The sequence below is a fragment of the Halichoeres trimaculatus genome, unplaced genomic scaffold, assembly GCF_033239565.1.
Source record: "Halichoeres trimaculatus isolate MK-OKI-2021-1 unplaced genomic scaffold, fHalTri1.1 fHalTri1_scaffold_18, whole genome shotgun sequence".
In the NCBI taxonomy this organism is placed as follows: domain Eukaryota; kingdom Metazoa; phylum Chordata; class Actinopteri; order Labriformes; family Labridae; genus Halichoeres; species Halichoeres trimaculatus.
The window spans coordinates 12,790,959-12,811,281 of record NW_027437196.1 but is presented as its reverse complement, the minus strand read 5'-3'; the positions used below and the strand labels follow the sequence as shown (position 1 = coordinate 12,811,281).

Sequence of the window (20,323 nt, the reverse complement as noted above, 5' to 3'; positions counted from 1 at the left end):
GACTTTTCTTTTTAGCTGCCGTAAAGTGGAAACTGCACCTTTTTCAGGATTTCTGCCAACAAAGGCTTAAATTGAACACTTGAACCATATCCAGAGCAAAGATAAGATTAGGTCAAATGTAGCCTCGACATTTTATGCACTAAATCAGTGTTGGAGAGCTTTCTGGCTTCTCAGTTTGTGCTTTGATTTCTTTTGGGTGTTGCCCTTGCCGGGTACAAACCTGCAATTTACAGTGTGTGAGGTGACTTCCTGCCTCACCCCTCTTTACCTTTTCCACTTTAAGGTTAATGTGAACATCATCATGTCATGATGATGTGATTTGGCTGTGCTGCAGCTGCTAAAGACATTTATCTTCAGCCCGTACATTTTTCTGTATGAATTGACACTTTTACTAACAACATGCTGAAATACCAGCTGGTATTTCAGCATGTTGTTGGTAAAAGTGTCAATTCATACAGAAAAATGTACCCGAGGCACATTTCAGCTACATAAGGAGGTGTTGTTTTCTAATGGATGCCATGCTCATCTCTTGTAAACACAGGAATTATCCTCCTGCCTGCCGCTGATAGAAAGCTTTAGGATTGTTTTTTCTTGATGTATGGGAAAACACTTATAGATAGTCATAGTTTAAACATGTTTTTGCACTGGTCGCAACAAGTTCCTGTTCATTGTCAGAATGTGATATGTGAGAGCCCAGACAAATCCCTCTTTGTGCCTCTCAATTATCAGTGTCTGCCAGCCTGTTCAGCCCTGTGAACTCTTGCACTGGAGCAGCTCTGTTTGGCAAACCACGAGGAACAAAATGAACACAACAGTCGCCTCATTGAGAATCCCACTGCAGCAACACATGAGCTTATGGTCGGTGGGAGATTTTGTTGAGGATGTCTTTGGAATTTTCCAAATTGGAGTCACTGATGAGTTTACAGGAGCGGTTTTCCTCTGTTTTGGAGTGACTTTCTGAATACATGTCGCAAAATACCTGTCCTTACAAGCCACACATGCAACAGGGCCAATGCCACACCTTATTCATATGCTAAAGTTACCCTGAATGCAAGAGAGCAAGCAAACTGGGAAACGTGAGGAAAATGGGATTGAGTAAGGGGAATGACTGAGGAAAAAAGGAAACAGGGCAAATGGGGAATAAAAGAATAAGGAATAAGTCTACAAGAGAAACAGAGAACCAAAAAGGGAATAAGTAAATGAGGAACCAAGAAAAAGGAGAAATTGGTGAACAAGGGACAAATGACCCGGGGAAGTTTTGATGTAACAAGGGATAAATTTCAAAGCATTCCGATTGAATGAAATAAGACCACTTAGAAAAAAAAAAGTTCCCTTAAATGTACATGTTTATGTACATAAACAAGAGAGCAACAAAACAAGGTAAGAAGTGAACAAGGAGAAATGTAAATGAGGTAAGGATGTGATAAAGGGATTGGGGGTAAGATAAAGAGTGAGCAAGAGAATAAATTAAGAAACACAGACAAATTAATAGAACAAGGAATTAGTGAATAAGAAAAGAATTTAAAAGGGAACATGAAGCAAAGACAGATGTGAATGAGGGAACAAGGATTCAAGTTACAGAACAATCAAATGATATTTGAGTGTGCTCAACAACAACAAAAAATGAACAAGAGAAAAAAAATAAAAAATGTGAACGACATTCATACAATAATTTAACAAAAGACAGAATGATTGAAAAAGAGGACTTACAAGCTGCAGTTATTGAGACTTAGGCCAGGCTGCTACTTTAGGCATGCTGTTCACTTTATAGGCCAGAAAGTCTAGCTAAAAATGAGTGTCCTTCAATAGAAAATATCATTATATAATGCAGTTTATGTGTTTGCAAGGTTAAAGTTTAAGCACACCCACGAGTTTCACATACTTAACGTTCTTCATTGTGTAGCTATTAACAATTTGCTAGCTTGACACAGAAAAAAAAACTGGAGGACCAAGTTTGACAGTAAACAGCATTAGTAGGGTAAGGATAACTGTGCACTTAATTTTGAATAACAAAGTGTAAAAGAAGGCTGTAAGTCACAATTTAGTATATGTGTTGCGTCTACAGACTGTACAACACGAAGTCAACGAGTGTAACTTTCTGTCTAAGGTGTTGGAGATGATGTAGCAGCTGCAACAGTTGCCATGGCAACTTCGTGCTCACAAACATGGCGGTGACACAAAGACTAGCAGGTAAACTAACTTCAAAACCAACAAGTCATAGAAGGTTAATACCTCGTTAAGTGTCTCTCTAATTTGTATATTTCTGCTTTTACGTCGACTGTGTTTGTTACAGTATCGGCCAACTGAAAATTCTCGTCAGTTCTCCGTTCTAAATCTGACTTAAAGCTAGCTTTTAAGCAACTGAAACGTGCTACGAGAGGTTAACTGCACTAGAGCCATGCTAGCAGAAACACAGACGAGGGAAACGACACGATTTTGCCCACCTGTCGGTAGCCACAGACCTGCGTCAGGAAAGACACAGGTAAAGAACACCTGCATGTTAATAAAATTAAAAAATACACCATTTTAACAGTTTAATACCTCTCTCTTCTGGATATTAGGATATTTCTCATGTGCTAGCAAGCACATTTGAGGACCTGTACTCAAAGCACATCATTGGAAAAGACATTTTGTCCAACTTAATCAAGACAAAGAATGAACGCAGCAGCTACCATGAAAGATATGTGGAAGAGCTCCAACAGGTAACAGCAACATCAACAAAGGACATTTACAGTAAATTAAAACTGTATTGTTGATGATATATTGTTTTCTTAATTCAACAGGCTCATTCTGAATACAACCACTGTATCAAAGAGGCTGACATCCTGGAGAATCATATAATACATGCCAGAGCTCGGGCTGCAGCTTCAGAGAGCCAGACTTATGAGAGAATGAAGGAGGAGATGGGAGAGTTTAATGAGCACCAGAACTTCCTGACAGGTAGAATAGAAATTTTCAATACATTTACTTTGACAATACCTTGGATGATATTCTTAAATTTATGTGTATTGACATCTGTATTTTCAGTGAAATCAGCCTTCCCCTGGTGTGTAGACAACATCCTCCTAAAAATGAACAACCTGATTTCCCCCCAAGACTACTTGCCTTCTGAAAGACCACACTTCAAAGCACCATCACAAAGTATTCAACCTTTTCTTGCACTTGTTTTAAAATTTTACTTTAAATTTCTTGTGTTTGTGTTGAATATTTTACATGTTGTGTTCCTGTCAGTAAAACCTAATCCAGCCAAACCCACCATTGCCTACTCAATGCATGTGACCAAGGAGCCTCAGGATGATGGTTATACTCTGATTCCCAGTCCAGAAAAGGCTGTGATTGAAATGAATGAGTCCAGTAGCAACCTAACATTTGAATCCAGCTCAGATGCCCCAAAGTGGAGCAAATCATATAAAGAGGTAAAAAATCCAGCACCTACACTTTTTAGAGAACTCATAGATAATATAGTGATGCATGACTTAATTTGTTAAAATGAATATTCTTGGGGGAAACAGTGAAGCTAGGTTACATCGTGTACTCCGGCTATTTCTCACTTTGTTTCAGAGGCCAAACCAGACCAAGGCTAAACCAAAGTGGAAGGGTGAACCGAGCGCCAAAGACCGAGAGGCAGGATTGGAAAAACTAAAAAAGCTTCAAGAGCAACGTGGCTTCCTTTACAATCCTCGGTCCCTTCCTCCAAAGGGTGGGGAGTCTCTCGTTCGGCTCAGAACCAAAGTAGGGAGAAAGGAGCACGTGGGGAAAGGCCTGGAGGAGAAAAGGTACCTGAAAGATGCTAGATATAAGAGCTCTTATTATTTAAAAGTGAATGCTTACCATCTTTTGTTTCACACAAATACTGCACACAAAAGGCAGATGTTGACATTTTGTTGACAGTACAATAGGTTAAGATAAGACAATCTCTACACATATCAAATGCAAATATGAGTTCCCAGATAGCTCAGTGCAAAAACAGCACACCTATCAGAGCCAGCAGCTCAGGCACTAGTGTCTATTTGTGTGTTATCAGGAGCTGCACGCACTTTTTGGTGCCTGGAGTAGATATTGCTCATATTTTATAGTATTGTTTGTTATACTTAATTCTGATTGATTTAGTAGCAAAAGTCTGGCTATTGTATTTGAAGCTGACCCTCCATTATGAAGAACTAACACTGAAAGGCACAGCCTGATCCTTCATGTCAAATCAAATCAAGCTTTGAATATAATAATCTGGCAAATTTCACCTCTGCCTGTTGACACTGTGGCAAAAAATGCTAGCTTCCATTAGCATCCAGAGTTAGTAAACAACAAGGAGGGCATTTTTTGAGGAGGGGCAAGGGAGAGAGGGAGTAGAGAGTTTTAGCTAAAGTCTAAAAGAATATTTTCAGCGAAAGAAAGTTGATTTGCATCAATTCACTTATTTCCTTATCATTTTTTCCAACATTTTTTGCTTTTGCTAAGTACATGGTCATGTATTAAGTGGTAAAATGTCAGTGTGAGCCCTCAGTAACACTATTTCAAAGTGTTTCCATGTAAAATTCCTTCTCCCATATTGCTGAATTATCCCTACATGCTCCCTTTACACCCCCCCCCCCCCCCCCCCCCCCTTAAAAAAAAAAAAAAAAAAAACTAGGTTCATCATCAACAAATCAGAACTGAGTGATGTTATATTCGTATAATTTTTGATGGCAAAAACTTCATTTGTAAGTATGCTGTGGTCTCCCTGCTGCTTGGATTATTCATACTGGAACAGGATAATGACAACTCTTACTTTGTTTCACGGATTGCACAGAAATAACCCTGAACATATAGATACATTTTCTAAAATTAAGTTACACAGGTTGAAAACAGGTTCAAGTTTTTTCTACAGTTCAGGTTGAGATGAGAATAAGAGTAGGATAAGAAAACCTGTACCAGCTTCAGTCACACTTTTCGCAGCAGACTTCTATTGAACCAGACACTGTTATCTTGAGCGGATGAAGATGTAAAACCAAGTGAGTTTGCTTTGTGGTTTTAATGTAGTGTAGCTCAGTACCCTGCTCACCACATCCTGTGAGTGTGACGTTAACAAGACCAAACAGAGCAATCAGGTGTTTTTGTGTTTCTTTCTTTTTCTCTAAAAGACCTCCTTATGATCCCGTCCAAGTGTTCCTAGCAGAGCCTTCAGTGGTGGTTTTCACTGACTACAGTGTTGGGCATGTTTATGAGGTATGTAGCTCAAACTGAGGAAAACAACCAAACACTCATCACTTTAACACTTTCCCCCTGAGATGTTTTACAGATGTCACATGTTTTAACTCATTACAGACAACTCTGGAGCTGAAAAACTTGACTTCTGCAAGCCGTCACATTCGCCTCATCCCTCCTACCACTCCGTACTTCTCTATTGGCTTGGGTGAGCTTTTCCCTTTGCTCTGATTGGCCTCTTCAAATGCTTGTAATGATTGTGAGGCAATCAAAATGTCTGGTGCGTGTCAGTGATGAATCAAGCAGGAATGTTGTTTGGTTATGCATCTCAGGAATGTATTCTGTGGTTTTTCTGATCCCTGTGTTGATGTTTTGTGAGAAACACTTCCATCTACTGAAGGGAATAGTAAATTACACCTAAATCAAACTGAGAAAAAAAAAAAATGGTGTGTTTTTGTAGGGAGATTTCCCGGTGAGGGGGGTATTGTTGCACCAGGGATGAGTTGTAAGTACACGGTGCGATTCGCTCCAGACTCTCTTGGTGATTACAAGGACTTCATCGTGGTGGAAACTCAGGCTGAAAACGTGCTTGTGGTGCCCCTCGCAGCCACTAGACCTCCTCCAATTCTCACCTGTGAGTCTCATTGTAACATACTACACCAACACAAGTTGTCATACTCTCCAGTGCTTTGCTGACATATTTTTTTCCTTTTACTGCAGTACCAAAAGTTCTGGACTGCGGTTATTGTCTTGTTGGAGGAGTAAAGTTTGTCGAGTTTTTTTGCCAAAATGTTGGGCTCAGTGCTGGGACTTTCTGTATCATCCCCAAGAACCAGTGGCCGGTCTCGAACCTCAGGGTGAAAATAAAAACTGCACATTCTCTAAGAGAGAGATAGACTTGTTTCCTGTGGATCTATGTCACTAAAAGATCAATCATTTACTTGTTTTCTTTTTTTTTTTTAGTTGATGGAGAAAAGTTTCTTTTCTGAGCAGCCACCGTTTGCGATCAGCCCGTCTGTCTTTGTTCTGCAGCCTGGAGAGACCGCTGTGGTGGAGGTGAGATATGAAGCAACAAATATGTTGATGCAATCCTTTGTAGCTTTGTAGATGCATGAATTACTGCATCAGTACAATATGGCATGGACCCAATCTGCCTGAACTCTGCTAAGGTGTTGCTGAGGCCCAGTTTGCTTTGATAGTGGCTTTTAGCATGTCTGTGTTACTGTGTGTGATGTCTCTCATCCTCCTCTTGACAATACCTCAAAGATTTTTGAAGGGGTTCAGTTCTGTTTAGTTTGCTGGCAATAACCAACATTTTGTAATTTTGGCTGTGTGGGCAGGAGCCAAAGTCTTGCTAGAAAATGAAATCAGTGTTTCTATAAAGCTTGTCAACACAAGGAAGCATGAGGTGCTCTAAAATTCCCTGGTAGATGGCTACATACTCTTTTATTGATCCCCCATAGGGAATTTTTTTGCCACACCAATTCACAGAAAAAGTGCAATAAATGCAATAACAGTAAAAACAGAATAATAATCGAATAAGAATATGAAATTAGAAATTTGAAGAAATATAGAAAAGTAGAAAAATATTGATTTTTATATGTTTACATAAAAAACAAGTACAAGTACAAGATCAGATTTAAAGACTCAGGAAACCTTTGCAGATGTTTCCGGCTAATTGGCTGATCAGAGTATGGCACTGTTAATTTACACCAGTAAATATTCTTACAATATTCTAATTTTATGAGACACTGGATTTAGGGTTTTTAATAACTGTAAGCCATAATCACCCAATTACAAGAAATTATGATGATTGTAATATTTCACTCTATGTGTACTGAATGTGTATAATATATAAGGCTCAGTTTTCAAATCAAATTTCTTTATAAGTCACATGGTTGTCAGCACATGAAATTTCCTTAAATTTTATGTTAAGTTCATGATTTTCACATTTTGAATTTAACTGATCAAATTATTTGTTCCACGATGTTCTTCTTTAAAAAGATGAACCTGTTTGTATGTGTGTGTTTGTCCAGGTGGTTTTCTTCCCCACTGTCGCAGAGAAAATCCGTCAGGTTTTCACCATCGTTTGTGACAACTGCCAGATCAAAGATGTTTCCATTGAAGGTAAATTTAAAGGCGTTAATCCCTCCAGTATCAAATAGAATGTGTTTGTTTTGATGTTTACTTTGTACTGTCTTTTCCATAATGCGTGTTTTTCTCAGGTGAAGGGCAGCTCATTGCGCTTCAGCTTGTGTCTGTGTCCGGGCAGAAGGAGCCTCCTATGTTGGAAGAGCTACACGACCTCACTGCGGAGCACTTTATTCATTTCAGCGTGTGTAACCCTCACTCTGTGCAGGAGAAGAGACTCGTCATTAGAAACAACGTGTAAGCAGCGTGCCATCATGAGTCATTTTCAGTTAATAACACACTGACTTCAGCGTCATTTCTTCTCTCTCTGGGGCTGAAGCCACTTGGAGCTTCCTTACCACTGGCAGATCATGAAGCCAAATCTGCACCCTCTGCTTCCTGGGGAAACCCCAGAGCCCTGCCAGATCCAGTTCCACCCGGCCACAGATGATGTTTTCCAGGTCATCCCTGGGACAGGTGTGTTGGCCTCCTGCCAGGACACAGAGTTTCTGCTCACCTTCTGTCCTAAAGAGGTACACAAGAACCAAAATAATGATAGAAAACAAGAAAGACGTGTTTTGATTCTGGATTTCTGTCGTACATTTATTCGGTTTATTTCTCATCCTTTAGCTGAAGGATTACCACAGTGTGTGCCACTTAGTCCTACGGGACGTTCCCGAGCTGCCCCCAGAGCCCAGTGAAGATGGGTAAAGCTGGATTGGTTTGATTAAAGAGTGTACTGTAAATATTAATTATCTAAAACAAGCCTTTAGTTCAAAGAACTGTGACATCACTTGTTAAGTTTACTAAACACAAGCTCCTTTAGAGTGTCTTTGATCATAATTGTGTGTGTGTGTGTGTGTGTTTGAAACTCTAGTGGTCTTCAGCCTGTGCACTCCAGCTCCAGAGTGAGCAATGTCATCGTAATGGAGATCGAGGTCAAAGGGTCAACAGAGCCGTACCACGTCCTATTGGACCCTTACGCTGTTGTGATACCTGGAGAGATTTTTATCCACACTACCAACCGCAGACAATTCAGGGTCATTTTAATGATTTTCTTCAGAAATTTTAATGTAATTCTAACAAATTCTAACAAATAAATGTGTTTGTTTTTGTATATCAGATGTGGAACCACAGCAAAACATACATCTCTTTCCAGTGGGAGAGAATGAACAGCAGGAACCATACCATGGAAGTAGAGCCCTCTACTGGTAGAATAGGTGCGTTACGGATGGATGTATGGATGGATGTAGATGGATTGAGAAATATCTGTGCACAATAACTCACAAAGCGAACTGATAGAATGATACATCCCTCTTGAATTTCTATCCAGAAGAGAATGAGTGTTTTGATTTCAACCTGATTGTGACCGGAGGGAAACCGGAGAAGGTTGTGACAAGTCTGGTTTGCCACATCGAGCACCATCATGAGCCTGTGACTCTGGATGTTGAAGTCTCTTTCAAGGTGAGGAAGAATAACAATACACATGTAACATGTTAAGTTTGTGGCTGTAATTTGATTTTTTTGTATTCATGTGATTCTGTAGGGTCCTGTGGTGACCATTGACGTGCCCAGTGTGGACTTTGGCCTCATGAAACTTGGAGAGCAGACACAGACCACATTCCTCCTTAACAATATCACTCAGGTGGAGGCAAACTGGACCCTAGGGGAAAAGCTGAACAGTCAGGAAGCTCCACAGGTGTGTATGGTGGGAAAACACAGCTTTGAAGATACTGTACAAAATATCTGACTTGGGCTTGTAGATTTCATGTCAACTTTTGAGATCTGTGTCGTTCAGATCACAGTGGAGCCCAGTAGTGGTGTCCTGCCTCCCTTGGCCTCCTGCAGAGTGGATGTAACATTTGTGCCAAGTTTCTGTCAGCACTTTGAATCTGAGCTGAAACTAACAGTGGAGAATGGAACAGGATGGTAAGGACGCTCAAAACTCCACCACTCCCTCTGCAAGCTTAGGGGCTTAGCAGCTGTTAAGTGGTGTAAAGGGAGCAGCCTTTACATGAACAACAATGTTACCCTGTGACAGTGTCCCACTGAGAACAAGTATCACCACCTGTGTGTTCTTTGCAGTCACCTGTCAGTGCGAGCAGATGTGCAGTCTCCTCAGGTGTGTCTCCTGAACAATCAGCTTCTTCTGTCTGAGCTGTACATCGGAGTTCCTGCAAAAGCGGCCGTCACACTTTTCAATCAGACTCTGCTTCCAGCAGACTTCAAATGGACGGTATGCCGACATCATAATTTCATCTGTGTTTGATTTAAAGTGGGAAGAATGATTGTTAATCCACATCTACAAAAACTGATATCTGAGCAATCTCGTTTCAAGCAAAAACATCTAGACTGGGACTTTAACTTAATATGAGCCCCAGTCAGCTGATGAGACAAGAAACATGTCTTTATTCAAGATATTAAAGACAAAGATGATGCATTTATCGCCTGAAGTAAGTAAAAGAAAACTGCCAATAGGTTGAGAAAATATTGTAACCCCTTTAGCACTTATTATTATTATTATTATTTATTCATTTATTTAATCATTTATTTTTTTTACAGTTTCCAAGCAATTGAAGCGTCACTTTTTTTCTTTGGCTTTAAGATTCTGCCTGTCAAATAGACAACATTTACTAAAAACAAGGTTTTTTTAAAGGGTCTGTGAGGAGTTTATAACTGATCTTGAAAAAGTCTTCCTTCCTGGTATATGCCCGATTGTAACCCACACTTTAAAATGAGTTTATAATCATCAATTTTGTTGTGACACAGGAGCCAAACTGTCAGACAGAAAAAGGACAGAAGAACAGAAGAAAGCTAAACATTACGGACTAAAGGATAAAAATGGGCTAAGCTGTTTGTGATCATTTTAATTCCAACTCATATGCAGCAGTTATTCTGCAGTGATCTGTTCAAACTTGAGAGTCTGTCAGTAATATGAAGAGCCAGGCTACGTTAGCTTTGCTTATTAGATGAGTGCTGGCAGGACATAACCAGGATTCACTAACATTACCAACACGTCCCACCGTGCTGTCAGTAGTGCTAAATATAGACGGCTGCTAAACTATTGTACAAACTTATGATTGCCTGCTGTCACGTTTCAAACCGTAGCGCTACATAACTGTAAATAAATACCTTACCTCTGCATGTTTTATCTGGTAAAATCTGTCCAGGTCTTTAGTCGAATATCTCCCAAAGATCCTCAAGAAGAGGACCCATTTCTCAGTTTAGCATTTATTCTGGTCACAGGAAAGGTTTACAGCTCTGGCCACAAAAGAATCAGCTCTGATATACGGAGCAATACAATTTTATAACAGCCATTGTTACGCCTATTCAGAGGTTGAGTTTAACCAAACACCAGAGAGTAATTGGCCAACAAACATGACTGACACCGCTGTCTCAACCCAGATCTGCGATCTAAGTGTGTGACTGTTGAATCAGAGCACGAAGACAAAGTGAAAGTTTACACAGGGTCAAAGAGACCTCACAGACACACGCTGGAGACAGGCGCTATCTGTCTTTCTGACAGATAAATATACCTCAACCCTGAGACTGTACAAGGACACAACGCAAGACTCGATAAAATGCTGATTTAAGTCAATTATTATGAAAACATTTAACGCTTGAACATTTTTTTTTTTTTTATCTAATCTTCTTTTATTCCCAAAACAAACACACGCCTTGTTAAAAGTCATGTCTTCACAATAGTGTGAGTGAGACTATGGGGCCAGAAGGTGGCGAAGCAGTCTAATTAAAACAGATGCTCTTCTTGGCATCTTAAACAATTACTGACTTAGATTTCAGATTTTGCATTGTGTTTAAGGTTATTTTACTGCAAAAGCTGAAATCTAAGTGAGGGGGGGTGCTAAGAAAATATAAGTTAAGTTTCTTGTATTAAGACATTATTTTTTTATTTCAAGCAACTTGGGCATAATTTTTGTCTTTTAATATTTTAAAATAAGACTTTTTTTGAACATGCCATGTGAATGTGGCTCATATTCAGTCTAATACAATGATTTCTTCTTAAATAAGATATAGAAAACAGCTCAGATTTTATTTTACTGGGTGTTGGGTTGTTGTTAACTAAACAATAATTCTTGGAAAATGTTTTTTGTGATGCCTCTAAATTTCTCTACTTAGTCTCAGCTTCGGGGTAAACAAGCTGATCTGTGCTCAGCCAGTTTTGAGCCCCCTTCTGGTACGTTAGGCCCAAATGCCAGTGTGGACATCACAGTTATCTTTACCACTCATACAGAAGTAAGAATTACTTGTCATCACACAGAAAAAATTCTAAATAATTCACAGCAAAAACAGCAAATGAATTTATCACTTTGTTTTTTGGGGGGCTCATCGTCCAGATGGAGCTGACTGATGTGGCGGCTCTCTGTGAAGTCCAGGAGATGCCCTTTCCTCTTGTTCTCAGCATCATGGTGTCCAAAACCAAGTCACTCAGCGTGTCCTATTCTCTGCCAAGTGTGGGGTATAAAATCTTGTTTTGCATCTATTTAACCAACTGTTACAATAAGTTTATTGACTTCATGAGACCAACATTACATCAAAATATGGCTGCATTTTTTCACTTAAAGGTTTACCCCAGAGGAAGAAAGTCCCTCGTCAGTGTTTCTGGACTTTGGGGATGATGTGGTTTTAAAGAGAGCCGTTACCAAGCAGCTCCTGATAACAAATCAAACAGCCATCTCTGCACCCTTCACTCTAGAGGTTGAATACTTCAACTGCCACAGCTTGACTCCAAGTGTCCAGCCAGGCAAACGGTAAAGAACTCATCCCACTGACCTCACTATTTTATCGAAGAAAGACTGAACTGTGACAAAGCTGTGTTTGAATCTCAGGTTCACGTATGTCAAGAAGCCGCTTCACTCAATTCAGGCAAAGAGAGTGGAGGAAAAAGCTCATGAGGGTAAGCTGTCACTAACAATCCAAACACAGTGAGTCAGTGCTGCAAAGATCCTGACTACTGTTTTATTTCAGACTATGTGAGCAGCCTTCTCGCTCATGGGAAAGGTGCAGCTTTTGTCATCCTGCCAGCCTCTGGGGTGCTGGGACCGTTTGAGAGTCAGACGGTGGATGTCACGGCTCACACTGATATGTGGGGAGAATACAGAGATCACCTCGTATGCAAAGTACGTCTGGGATTTAACAGATGATCAAGGATCAACAGAAAGATCAAGACTCAAAGCATCATTTTCATGCATGCCCTGTTTTCATCTCATGATGGCTGAGTTTTGCTAAATACTTTTTTTGCAGGTGGGAGATCTTGAGCCCACACTCATCCCCATACAGATGACAGTAAAAGGCTGTCCACTCTACTTCCAGATGACAGGCCCACGTCCAGATGACCAGACCAAAGGGCCAACCATACAGTTTGTTACCCACTTTGAATTTCACCACCTCCAGCCAATGTTAAAAGCGTGCTTTTAATCATAAAGCTTTTTGTTTGCATCATCAGGTTTGGATCTCATGTGTCTGGAGGTGACACAGTGTCTCGTTCTCTTCGCATAAACAATCCTAGCATGTTCGGTGAGTATGTTGATTTTATTTAAAAAACAACAGGGGATGCTGATTTATTAAGAAGGATGTTTATGTATGTATGTATGTGACTTTTTTTTACAAATCTCAAAATTAGAGAAAATAACATGGTTTCTTTCCAAAACTAAACCCCTTTGTGCTCCAGTAGAGTAAGAATTTTGTTAGTTTTGAAGAACAGTTTCTAAACCAATGATCAGCCCGCACTTGTGAGGTAAACTCCTGAGATTCAATTTGGATGTACAAAAGTGTGTTACTGATAAAAAGGATCTGTATTTCAATGTTGAAATAATATATTTTGAAAGTTAAAACATGTATTATCACGTTAGTGTGACACACAAACTTATCACATGATAATGCAACAGTTTTCTAGTAATAACAATACAGCCCACTACATATCTCGCTATAAAGTGATTTTATATTTTTCACAATAACATAGATTATTTTAACTTAATAGCTTTCATATCTTAACATGTTTATTATATAGCCTGACAAGGTTTTAGATCTTAACAGGACACAGGTTGAACATACAGTGGGGAAAATAAGTATTTTATATACTGAAGGTTTTTGTAAGTTATCTCACTTAAAAATAAAGGAGAAATCTGTCATTTTTGTTCTAGCTCACTTCAACTATGAGAGAAAGAATCTAAAAAAAAATCCAGAAAAGCAAATTGTATAATTTAAAAATTAAATAATTTTCATTCTAATGCAAAAAAAGGTATTTAATTGGCCCCAGAGTTTATACCGGTAAGTTCTATTTTGGTCTCAACAGACCACATGACATTCTCCCAGGCCTCCCCTGGATCATTCTACTTTTCCATTGTATCAAATACTTATCCAATGCATTAAAATGCAAATTAATTAATTAAAAATATGTGTTTTTTAGATTCTTTCTCTCATGGTTGAAGTGTACCTGGGATAAAAAATTACAAACTTCTCCATTCTTTGTTACTGGGAAAACTTGCAACATCTGCAGTCTCTAAAACACCTCCTTCCCCACCATATATAGTACATTGGTTCTGGCAACATGTTTTAAACCTTAATGCTAAAAAAGAGTATTTTGAAATTGAATTTGAATACATATAAAAAGGTTTCATATTGTGAAACCTTTTTGTTTTAAAATGTAAAAGGTTACACATTTATAATGACATGAAGGTTTTGTGTTTTATTGTAATTGTTTGATTGTGATAACATAAAAGGTATATTTTAATGTGATGACTTCTATTGTTCTGAAGTAAAAAGTTCTGGTTATTGCCCGATCATCTGATTTATTTAGCTTGTGTTTGAATGGGGAAACAGAGCAGATAGCTAAATGGAGTACTGTTGCTCACTAACACTGTTTGGATAAATTCTACTTCATGCTTGGGTGAAGACATGGCAGGATCTTGCTGTTTTTGATCAATGTTGATGATATTTCTGATAAATATGCACCAAGAAGGATAATAAAATTGATGCGACTCTACGGGAGGAAAATTCAGTCCGATTCGAACATTTCTCATTAACTCATTACGTGATCACACAAACAGTTTCTAATGTCAGCAGGTTACAACGTCACAGTTTTTGTCATAATAGAGGGATAATGTGTTGTAATAATGAGAAAAAATATCAGGAAGCTTTTCATGGTAAAACAAAATGCTGATAGAGTTTTTTTTACCTGGTGTGGCAGTGACAAGCCTCTGTAGGGTTTGTAACGTAACTTGGGTGTTGTTTTTATTTTTTATGATGCTTTTTTTCCCAATTAAGCCTCATAGTCTGGCCTCCTTGGTCCTAAAAGTTATCTCGCTTTTGTTTTCAGATATCCGAATGGACTGGGAAACTTACAACATTGATGAGGATGACTGTAAACTAGCAGGACATGATGAAATGTCTCCTGCTGAAGATGATAATGACAAAGAGGCGTTGAAGGGAGAATCAAGCGACCCTGATGAAGATGCTCACAGAAGCTCTGAAGGAACGTCTCCTGTTGAAGATAATGACAAAGAGATGTTAAGGGGAGAATCGAAGGACCCTGATGGAGATGTTCAAGGAAGCTCTGAAGGAACGTCTTCTGTTGAAGATAACAATGACAAAGAGGTGTTGAAGGGAGAATTGAGGGACTCTGATGGAGATGCTCACAGAAGCTCTGAGGGAAAGTCTCCTGCTGAAGATGATAATGACAAAGAAATGTTGAGGGGGGAATCGAGGGACCCTGATGGAGATGTTCAAGTCAGCTCTGAGGGAACAAGTAGTCCAATCCAAAACAACCCTGTGAGTGCTTACATTTAGATGACTTTCAGGACAAATGTGATTCCTTATGAGTTCTATCTATTGATTTCAGGACCAACAGGAAGTGAAAATTCTATGCAAGAATGACTGCGAGGAAGAGGAAGCCATCAACCTCTCAGATTACCCATACTGCATCACTCCTCAGCAAATAGTATGGATTTTAGCCCTATCTTTAAATGCTACAACTGACACACTGCTTTAACCATTTTGATAATTGCTGTTTTTTTCTTTCTGTTCTCTAACTTGAGGTCGTTCCAGCTAAAGGAAGCAGCACGATCCATGTTTCTTTCACTCCTTTGACTCTTTCAGGGTCAGTTAGCGAGTCCAAATGTGTCGGTTTGGCTTTGGGATTCTTGAGTCTTGACTCCGAGGTAACGTCTTTGCGACACAAAACAGCATATTTTTCTTTTAATTCAAGAAAAAGCAGACAAAAGAGAGTTTAAAGTGTCTTATTATTATGTTGTGTGTTTATAGACAGCTGTCTGTGTCCCGGGTAAAGTTATACGAGCTCAAGGTTTGGATTTGGCGCCTGTCAGGGTGGATCTACAAGCAGTCGTAAAACCTGCGCTGTGAGCGATTACAATCACACTATTTATGTTTCCAGAAAAGCTCTCAATGCCTCTGACTCTATTTATGTTTCCTGAATTAAAATGAGCTGAGGTTAGCTTAAAGGAGCTCAGAGGTGGTCTGATTAAGTTGCATATCATCCTCTGGGCTCCCTGTCACTGCAGGCTGTGTGTGCAGATGGAGGAGGATGAGGGGGTGCTGGAGTTCAGAGCCTCAGCTGGTGATTTACTCCGGCTGGGAGAATCAGAGGAGGAGGTCTGTATGGAAAAAAACAACAACACTTATCAACTTTGCTCTGACGCGTTGAAGCTCAAGCATGAAGTATTAACCCCAGAGGTGGTTGTTTTTCTGGTTGTTTCTGTAGCTGGTCGTGCATGAATTTGACACCACACAGACCCTTCGGCTGAAAAACAACTCAGAGATGCCCTTACACTTCAGACTGGGGACTCAGCTGCCATTTTTAGTCCTCAAGTCACAGCCTCGAGGGCGGACCAGCTCCTCCAGCAACCCTCCTACAGGCGACAGTCAGACTCTGGTGCTGCAGCCACAGCAATGCATGCAGGTGAGGTCTGGAAGATTACAACCGTAGACTGAATCTATTTTGTTAATCTTTCACAAAATTTCTACTTCTCGATCAGGTAAAGGTAGCCTTCCACAGCTCCTTGTCCCTCCTGGACCTTGCAGACCAGATAGATGAGGAATACCCACTCGGAGTGACGCTGGTCAGAAGTGAAAGTGGGCTGAGGAAGCTCAGGATCCAGGAAAACCTCTTGATCCACCACAGCAACAACACACTCCAGGTAAGAATCACTGAAATCTACCTGAAAATGTGTGACACTGAAGATGTGTCTAAAAAAGTGAATTTTTTCTCCTGTGATTAAAGACCGTGCCTCTCCGTGCCCACTTGGAACTTGCAACATGGCGCCTATCCACCGACTGCATCGACTTTGGGTTCTGCTATGTGGGGCTAACAAAGACAATAGAAGTTACCGTGTACAGTCATGGAGCCTACACATACTGGAAACTGCATATTGGTAAGTATGGTTAACAGTCTTTCCATGATCGTTTTTTTATCCGCTATGACTCCAAGAATGCAATTAATGCAAGTTACAAACAGGAGAGGACCAAGGATGGAACCCTGGGGTACCCCATACAGTAGCTTTCTAAATTAAAGTGTCAGAATTTTTATGTGAAGCGACAAGACGTGTCATCAGCAAATAACTAAGAATTGCATTATTACAGACTTTGAAGGTCATTTATGCAAGTTAAAAACAGGCGAGGACCAAGGATGGAACCCTGGGGTACCCCATACAGTAGCTTGGCTCAAAGCTCAACATGTAGAAAGGCTATTGAGTCAATCTAACAGCTTCACCAGCCAAAATATGTCATCACTATTTTTTTTAACAATTGGAGCAGATGGATGTGTCGTCCATAAATATATGCATCCCTGTTAATGGAGTTGTGTTTCACTGTGTGTGTATATATTTGGGTTTATGTGCAGAGTCTGATGTGTTCAGAGTGATTCCACACTTTGGACTCCTCAGGTCCAAGGAGCCTCACGTCAGCAGCTGCAGCCAGCGTCTCCAGATCAGCTTCACTCCCAGGTATCAAACCACACACACTGCCATTACAGCTTCTCCTCTGATATTTAAAATATGTCTCAATCTGTGCTTCATCTGTTTGAACATTTTTGTTTTGTAGTGAGGACAGAGAGTACAGGTCCACCGTGGTGATCCAGTCTCCTCTGGTGAAGACGCCTCTCACGCTGCAGCTTCAGGGAGTGGGATCCTTTGAGGATGTGTACATGTCCAACTCAGCCCTGCAGTGATGAGAGTCACACAATCACAACCAGCTGCTTCACTAGTTCTCCTTGAATCAGCTTATTTATTATCATTTTATAGACTTTAAACAGAAAAAAAACAACTGTATCATTTTGTAAAAAAAAAGAGCAATTGGATATCAGAAATTCTCAAAATTGTTGCTGATCTTTCAATAAATATTCTCAATAATATAAAGATAGGACCTTAATTCTGATGATTTTTACAGTATGTATTTGTGAGTGCCTTACTTCATTGAAGCCTGCCGTATCCGCTACATTAGTGTGGTAGCAAAGAGGGTATGAGCTGGTTTTAATCATGCTTTGTTGCACTGCAGCAGGACTCATTAAATCAACACTTGGAACAAAAGAACGCATGGCGAACAGGTTGCAAAAATGTTTCAAAAAAGCTCTTAAAAAAAAAACCGGACATGTATGAATAAATCCTGAGGACTTCCGTCTCAACAGCTGCTGTAATCTTAATATCAACTGACACATTCAGCTGAAGGTCTCCAGTTTATAGGGCCACTCTTAGCAGAAATGTTCAGCAATTTACTGAGAAATAAATTTGGACCCTAGTTCTTGCAGGCTAAAAGTTAGTAGGTAGTTCCTCAAAAAGTTCCCAGTTCCCAGGAAAAGTTCCTGCAGTTGAAAAGCACCTTTAGGTTACATATTACGAGGATTTTCTAGCTAAAGTAAACTAGATGAAGCTATGCCACAGTTTTTCAAACAAATACTGTTAGAAGTTTTGTTATTTATGATCTTTTTAGACTAATGTTTTTGTTTGTTTAATTTTTGAACAGAAATAGGATGAAAACATGAGTCCTCTGGGATTCTTAGCTTTGCCCACAGGAAATCCACAATTCAGTGCAAAGTTTGATCCATACAAAAAAACCCACTTCCTGTCTATTTTTAGTTTTCCCATGGAGCCCACAAGACAGCCCAAGGCCTCATCGATTTCTAACAAGTCGATATCAGCCGTAGATCCCCCCTGAGGGAAAAAAATGGATTTTTCTAGAAGGCTCTTTGAGCGAAGCATAAAGATCAAAAGGAGAGGGATAACTCCAGCACACACTCTTTCTTATTGGAAGCTTGGCCAGGCGCTGCAGGGGAGGAAGAGGCTGGCTCAGTGCACAGAATATGAGGGGAACTCTGGCAGAGCAAAAAGCTTTGACAACCACTGTGTGTGACTTCATTCCTTCACCTGGCTGGAGTTCACTGAGGTTCAGCCATGGTCATTTTTCTATTCATTACTATGAAATTAGCACCTACAAAATGTATCATTCATTTATTCACTTTATCAGATCAAAAATAACGATGATATTTTAGGAACTTGGGGGGTTTTAAAATCTGTTCACGCATTGTTAAAATGAGAGAATCCCTCAAACGTTCTCTAAAATGATGCTGCACACACTCAGCCTGTTAATGCTGCTAACAGCTGCCTGTAGTGTTTGTCTACAGCACAGCTGAGCGCTACAGAAATCTACAAGCACTGCAAATCCACAGAGAGATGCAAATGTCCAATTGATATTCATTGCACTCAGGCAGTCTCACAGAGAGCGAGGGGATGTCTGATCACAATAAAACATAGCTGTGTGGAACTAATCTGAAGAGTGCAATGCTGCCGCCAAGGTCAGAGGAGAAATTTTTATTCCCATAGTCTGCTGTGACATGGAGAGAGGGCATGCAGGACCACATGAGGTTGTAGTTTATATTAGTGACACTAGTCTACAGGTAACATTTTTAAAACAGGATGGTTTGTCCGTCACAATGACATGCTCTTTTAACACAGTGTTGTATCTTTATGATCTGCTTCATTGTCATTGTTCAAGTATCCAAAGATCAGACATTCTCTCATATTAACACTAGATGCTCTTTGTGCTGAGAAATTAAGATAATCTGAAGGTCTTTGTCACATTTCACTCCCTACTCTCAGCCTGTTTCTACTCTATCCACTGTCCTGTCCTCACTGAGTAAAGGCACAAAAAGTTCAAAATGCTAAAAAAAAAAACTTTAAAGAGAGATTTTAAAAGCTTCAGAAGATAAAATAAATATAAAATCAAAAGCTGAAATTTAAGCAATTGGCCATGTCTTTTATTTGTAGAAAAATTGTCTTATTGGATTTAAAACAAGCCTTTTGTTCAAGCAGACTGCGTTCTGCTGCTCAAACTGTGCCAAACTTAACCTGTCTGTTAACAGCAGAGCAACCCAGTGGGATAATGACACAGCAGTCACACATGCGATAATGCTCCAACAATTAGGAGACTTTATTACTGCGTGGAGCACTGAAATCCACTTGCTGAGCAGAACTAAGATTACCTGTGATTAAATAATCTGTCAACCGCTTTGGTACTGAATGTCTCAACAGGAAACGGTCGTCTCATGGACTAACTGTTGCTTTCTCCGCACCAACACCTGATCAGAAGATTTTATAACACAATGAAGCTTAAAGCTCCCGTGAGAAACTTTCTATTTGTGTTGACTTTGGCAACCCTATATAGACAAAATTTCATGCAATCATCACCGCTTTTGTCCTGGGCATGTGTAAGCTTAATAGAGTTACGTGACACCTACCTAAAGACCACCAAAACCACCTGGTATAGAAATTGTCTAAATCGTTGTTGGTGTCTCTTTTTGTTATTGAAAGTTGTAGAAGGCATCACTCTGAATTTTAATCTATTGCTGTGAGGAGGATCTATTTTATTTGGACTGCATCGCCACCTTCTGGCCCGGAGTCTTACGCACACTGTCGTGAAGAGATGACTTTTAACAAGGTGTGTTTGGTTTCACTCTCCTGTTTATCTTTCTTCTGATCTTCTATCC

General features: G+C 39.8%; 1 protein-coding gene across 1 annotated transcript; it reads left to right on the top strand.

Moving 5' to 3' along the window:
• Nucleotides 1–2,116: 2,116 nt before the first annotated feature.
• dlec1 (DLEC1 cilia and flagella associated protein) lies at nucleotides 2,117–17,662 on the top strand. Its single transcript, XM_074693032.1, has 39 exons — nucleotides 2,117–2,190; nucleotides 2,294–2,482; nucleotides 2,562–2,702; nucleotides 2,784–2,940; nucleotides 3,028–3,141; nucleotides 3,232–3,416; nucleotides 3,562–3,776; nucleotides 5,118–5,202; nucleotides 5,302–5,389; nucleotides 5,642–5,815; nucleotides 5,902–6,038; nucleotides 6,145–6,237; nucleotides 7,218–7,308; nucleotides 7,407–7,569; nucleotides 7,652–7,844; nucleotides 7,942–8,018; nucleotides 8,189–8,351; nucleotides 8,435–8,531; nucleotides 8,645–8,775; nucleotides 8,858–9,010; nucleotides 9,110–9,240; nucleotides 9,397–9,547; nucleotides 11,449–11,565; nucleotides 11,667–11,788; nucleotides 11,895–12,080; nucleotides 12,159–12,226; nucleotides 12,298–12,449; nucleotides 12,574–12,689; nucleotides 12,776–12,846; nucleotides 14,648–15,099; nucleotides 15,170–15,268; nucleotides 15,366–15,488; nucleotides 15,592–15,686; nucleotides 15,849–15,939; nucleotides 16,049–16,246; nucleotides 16,323–16,484; nucleotides 16,568–16,718; nucleotides 17,186–17,288; nucleotides 17,386–17,662. The coding sequence occupies exons 2-39, from the start codon at nucleotides 2,399–2,401 to the stop codon at nucleotides 17,510–17,512; spliced, it is 5,256 nt and encodes a 1,751-aa protein (XP_074549133.1). The 5' UTR covers nucleotides 2,117–2,190; nucleotides 2,294–2,398; the 3' UTR covers nucleotides 17,513–17,662.
• The last annotated feature ends 2,661 nt before the right edge of the window (nucleotides 17,663–20,323 follow it).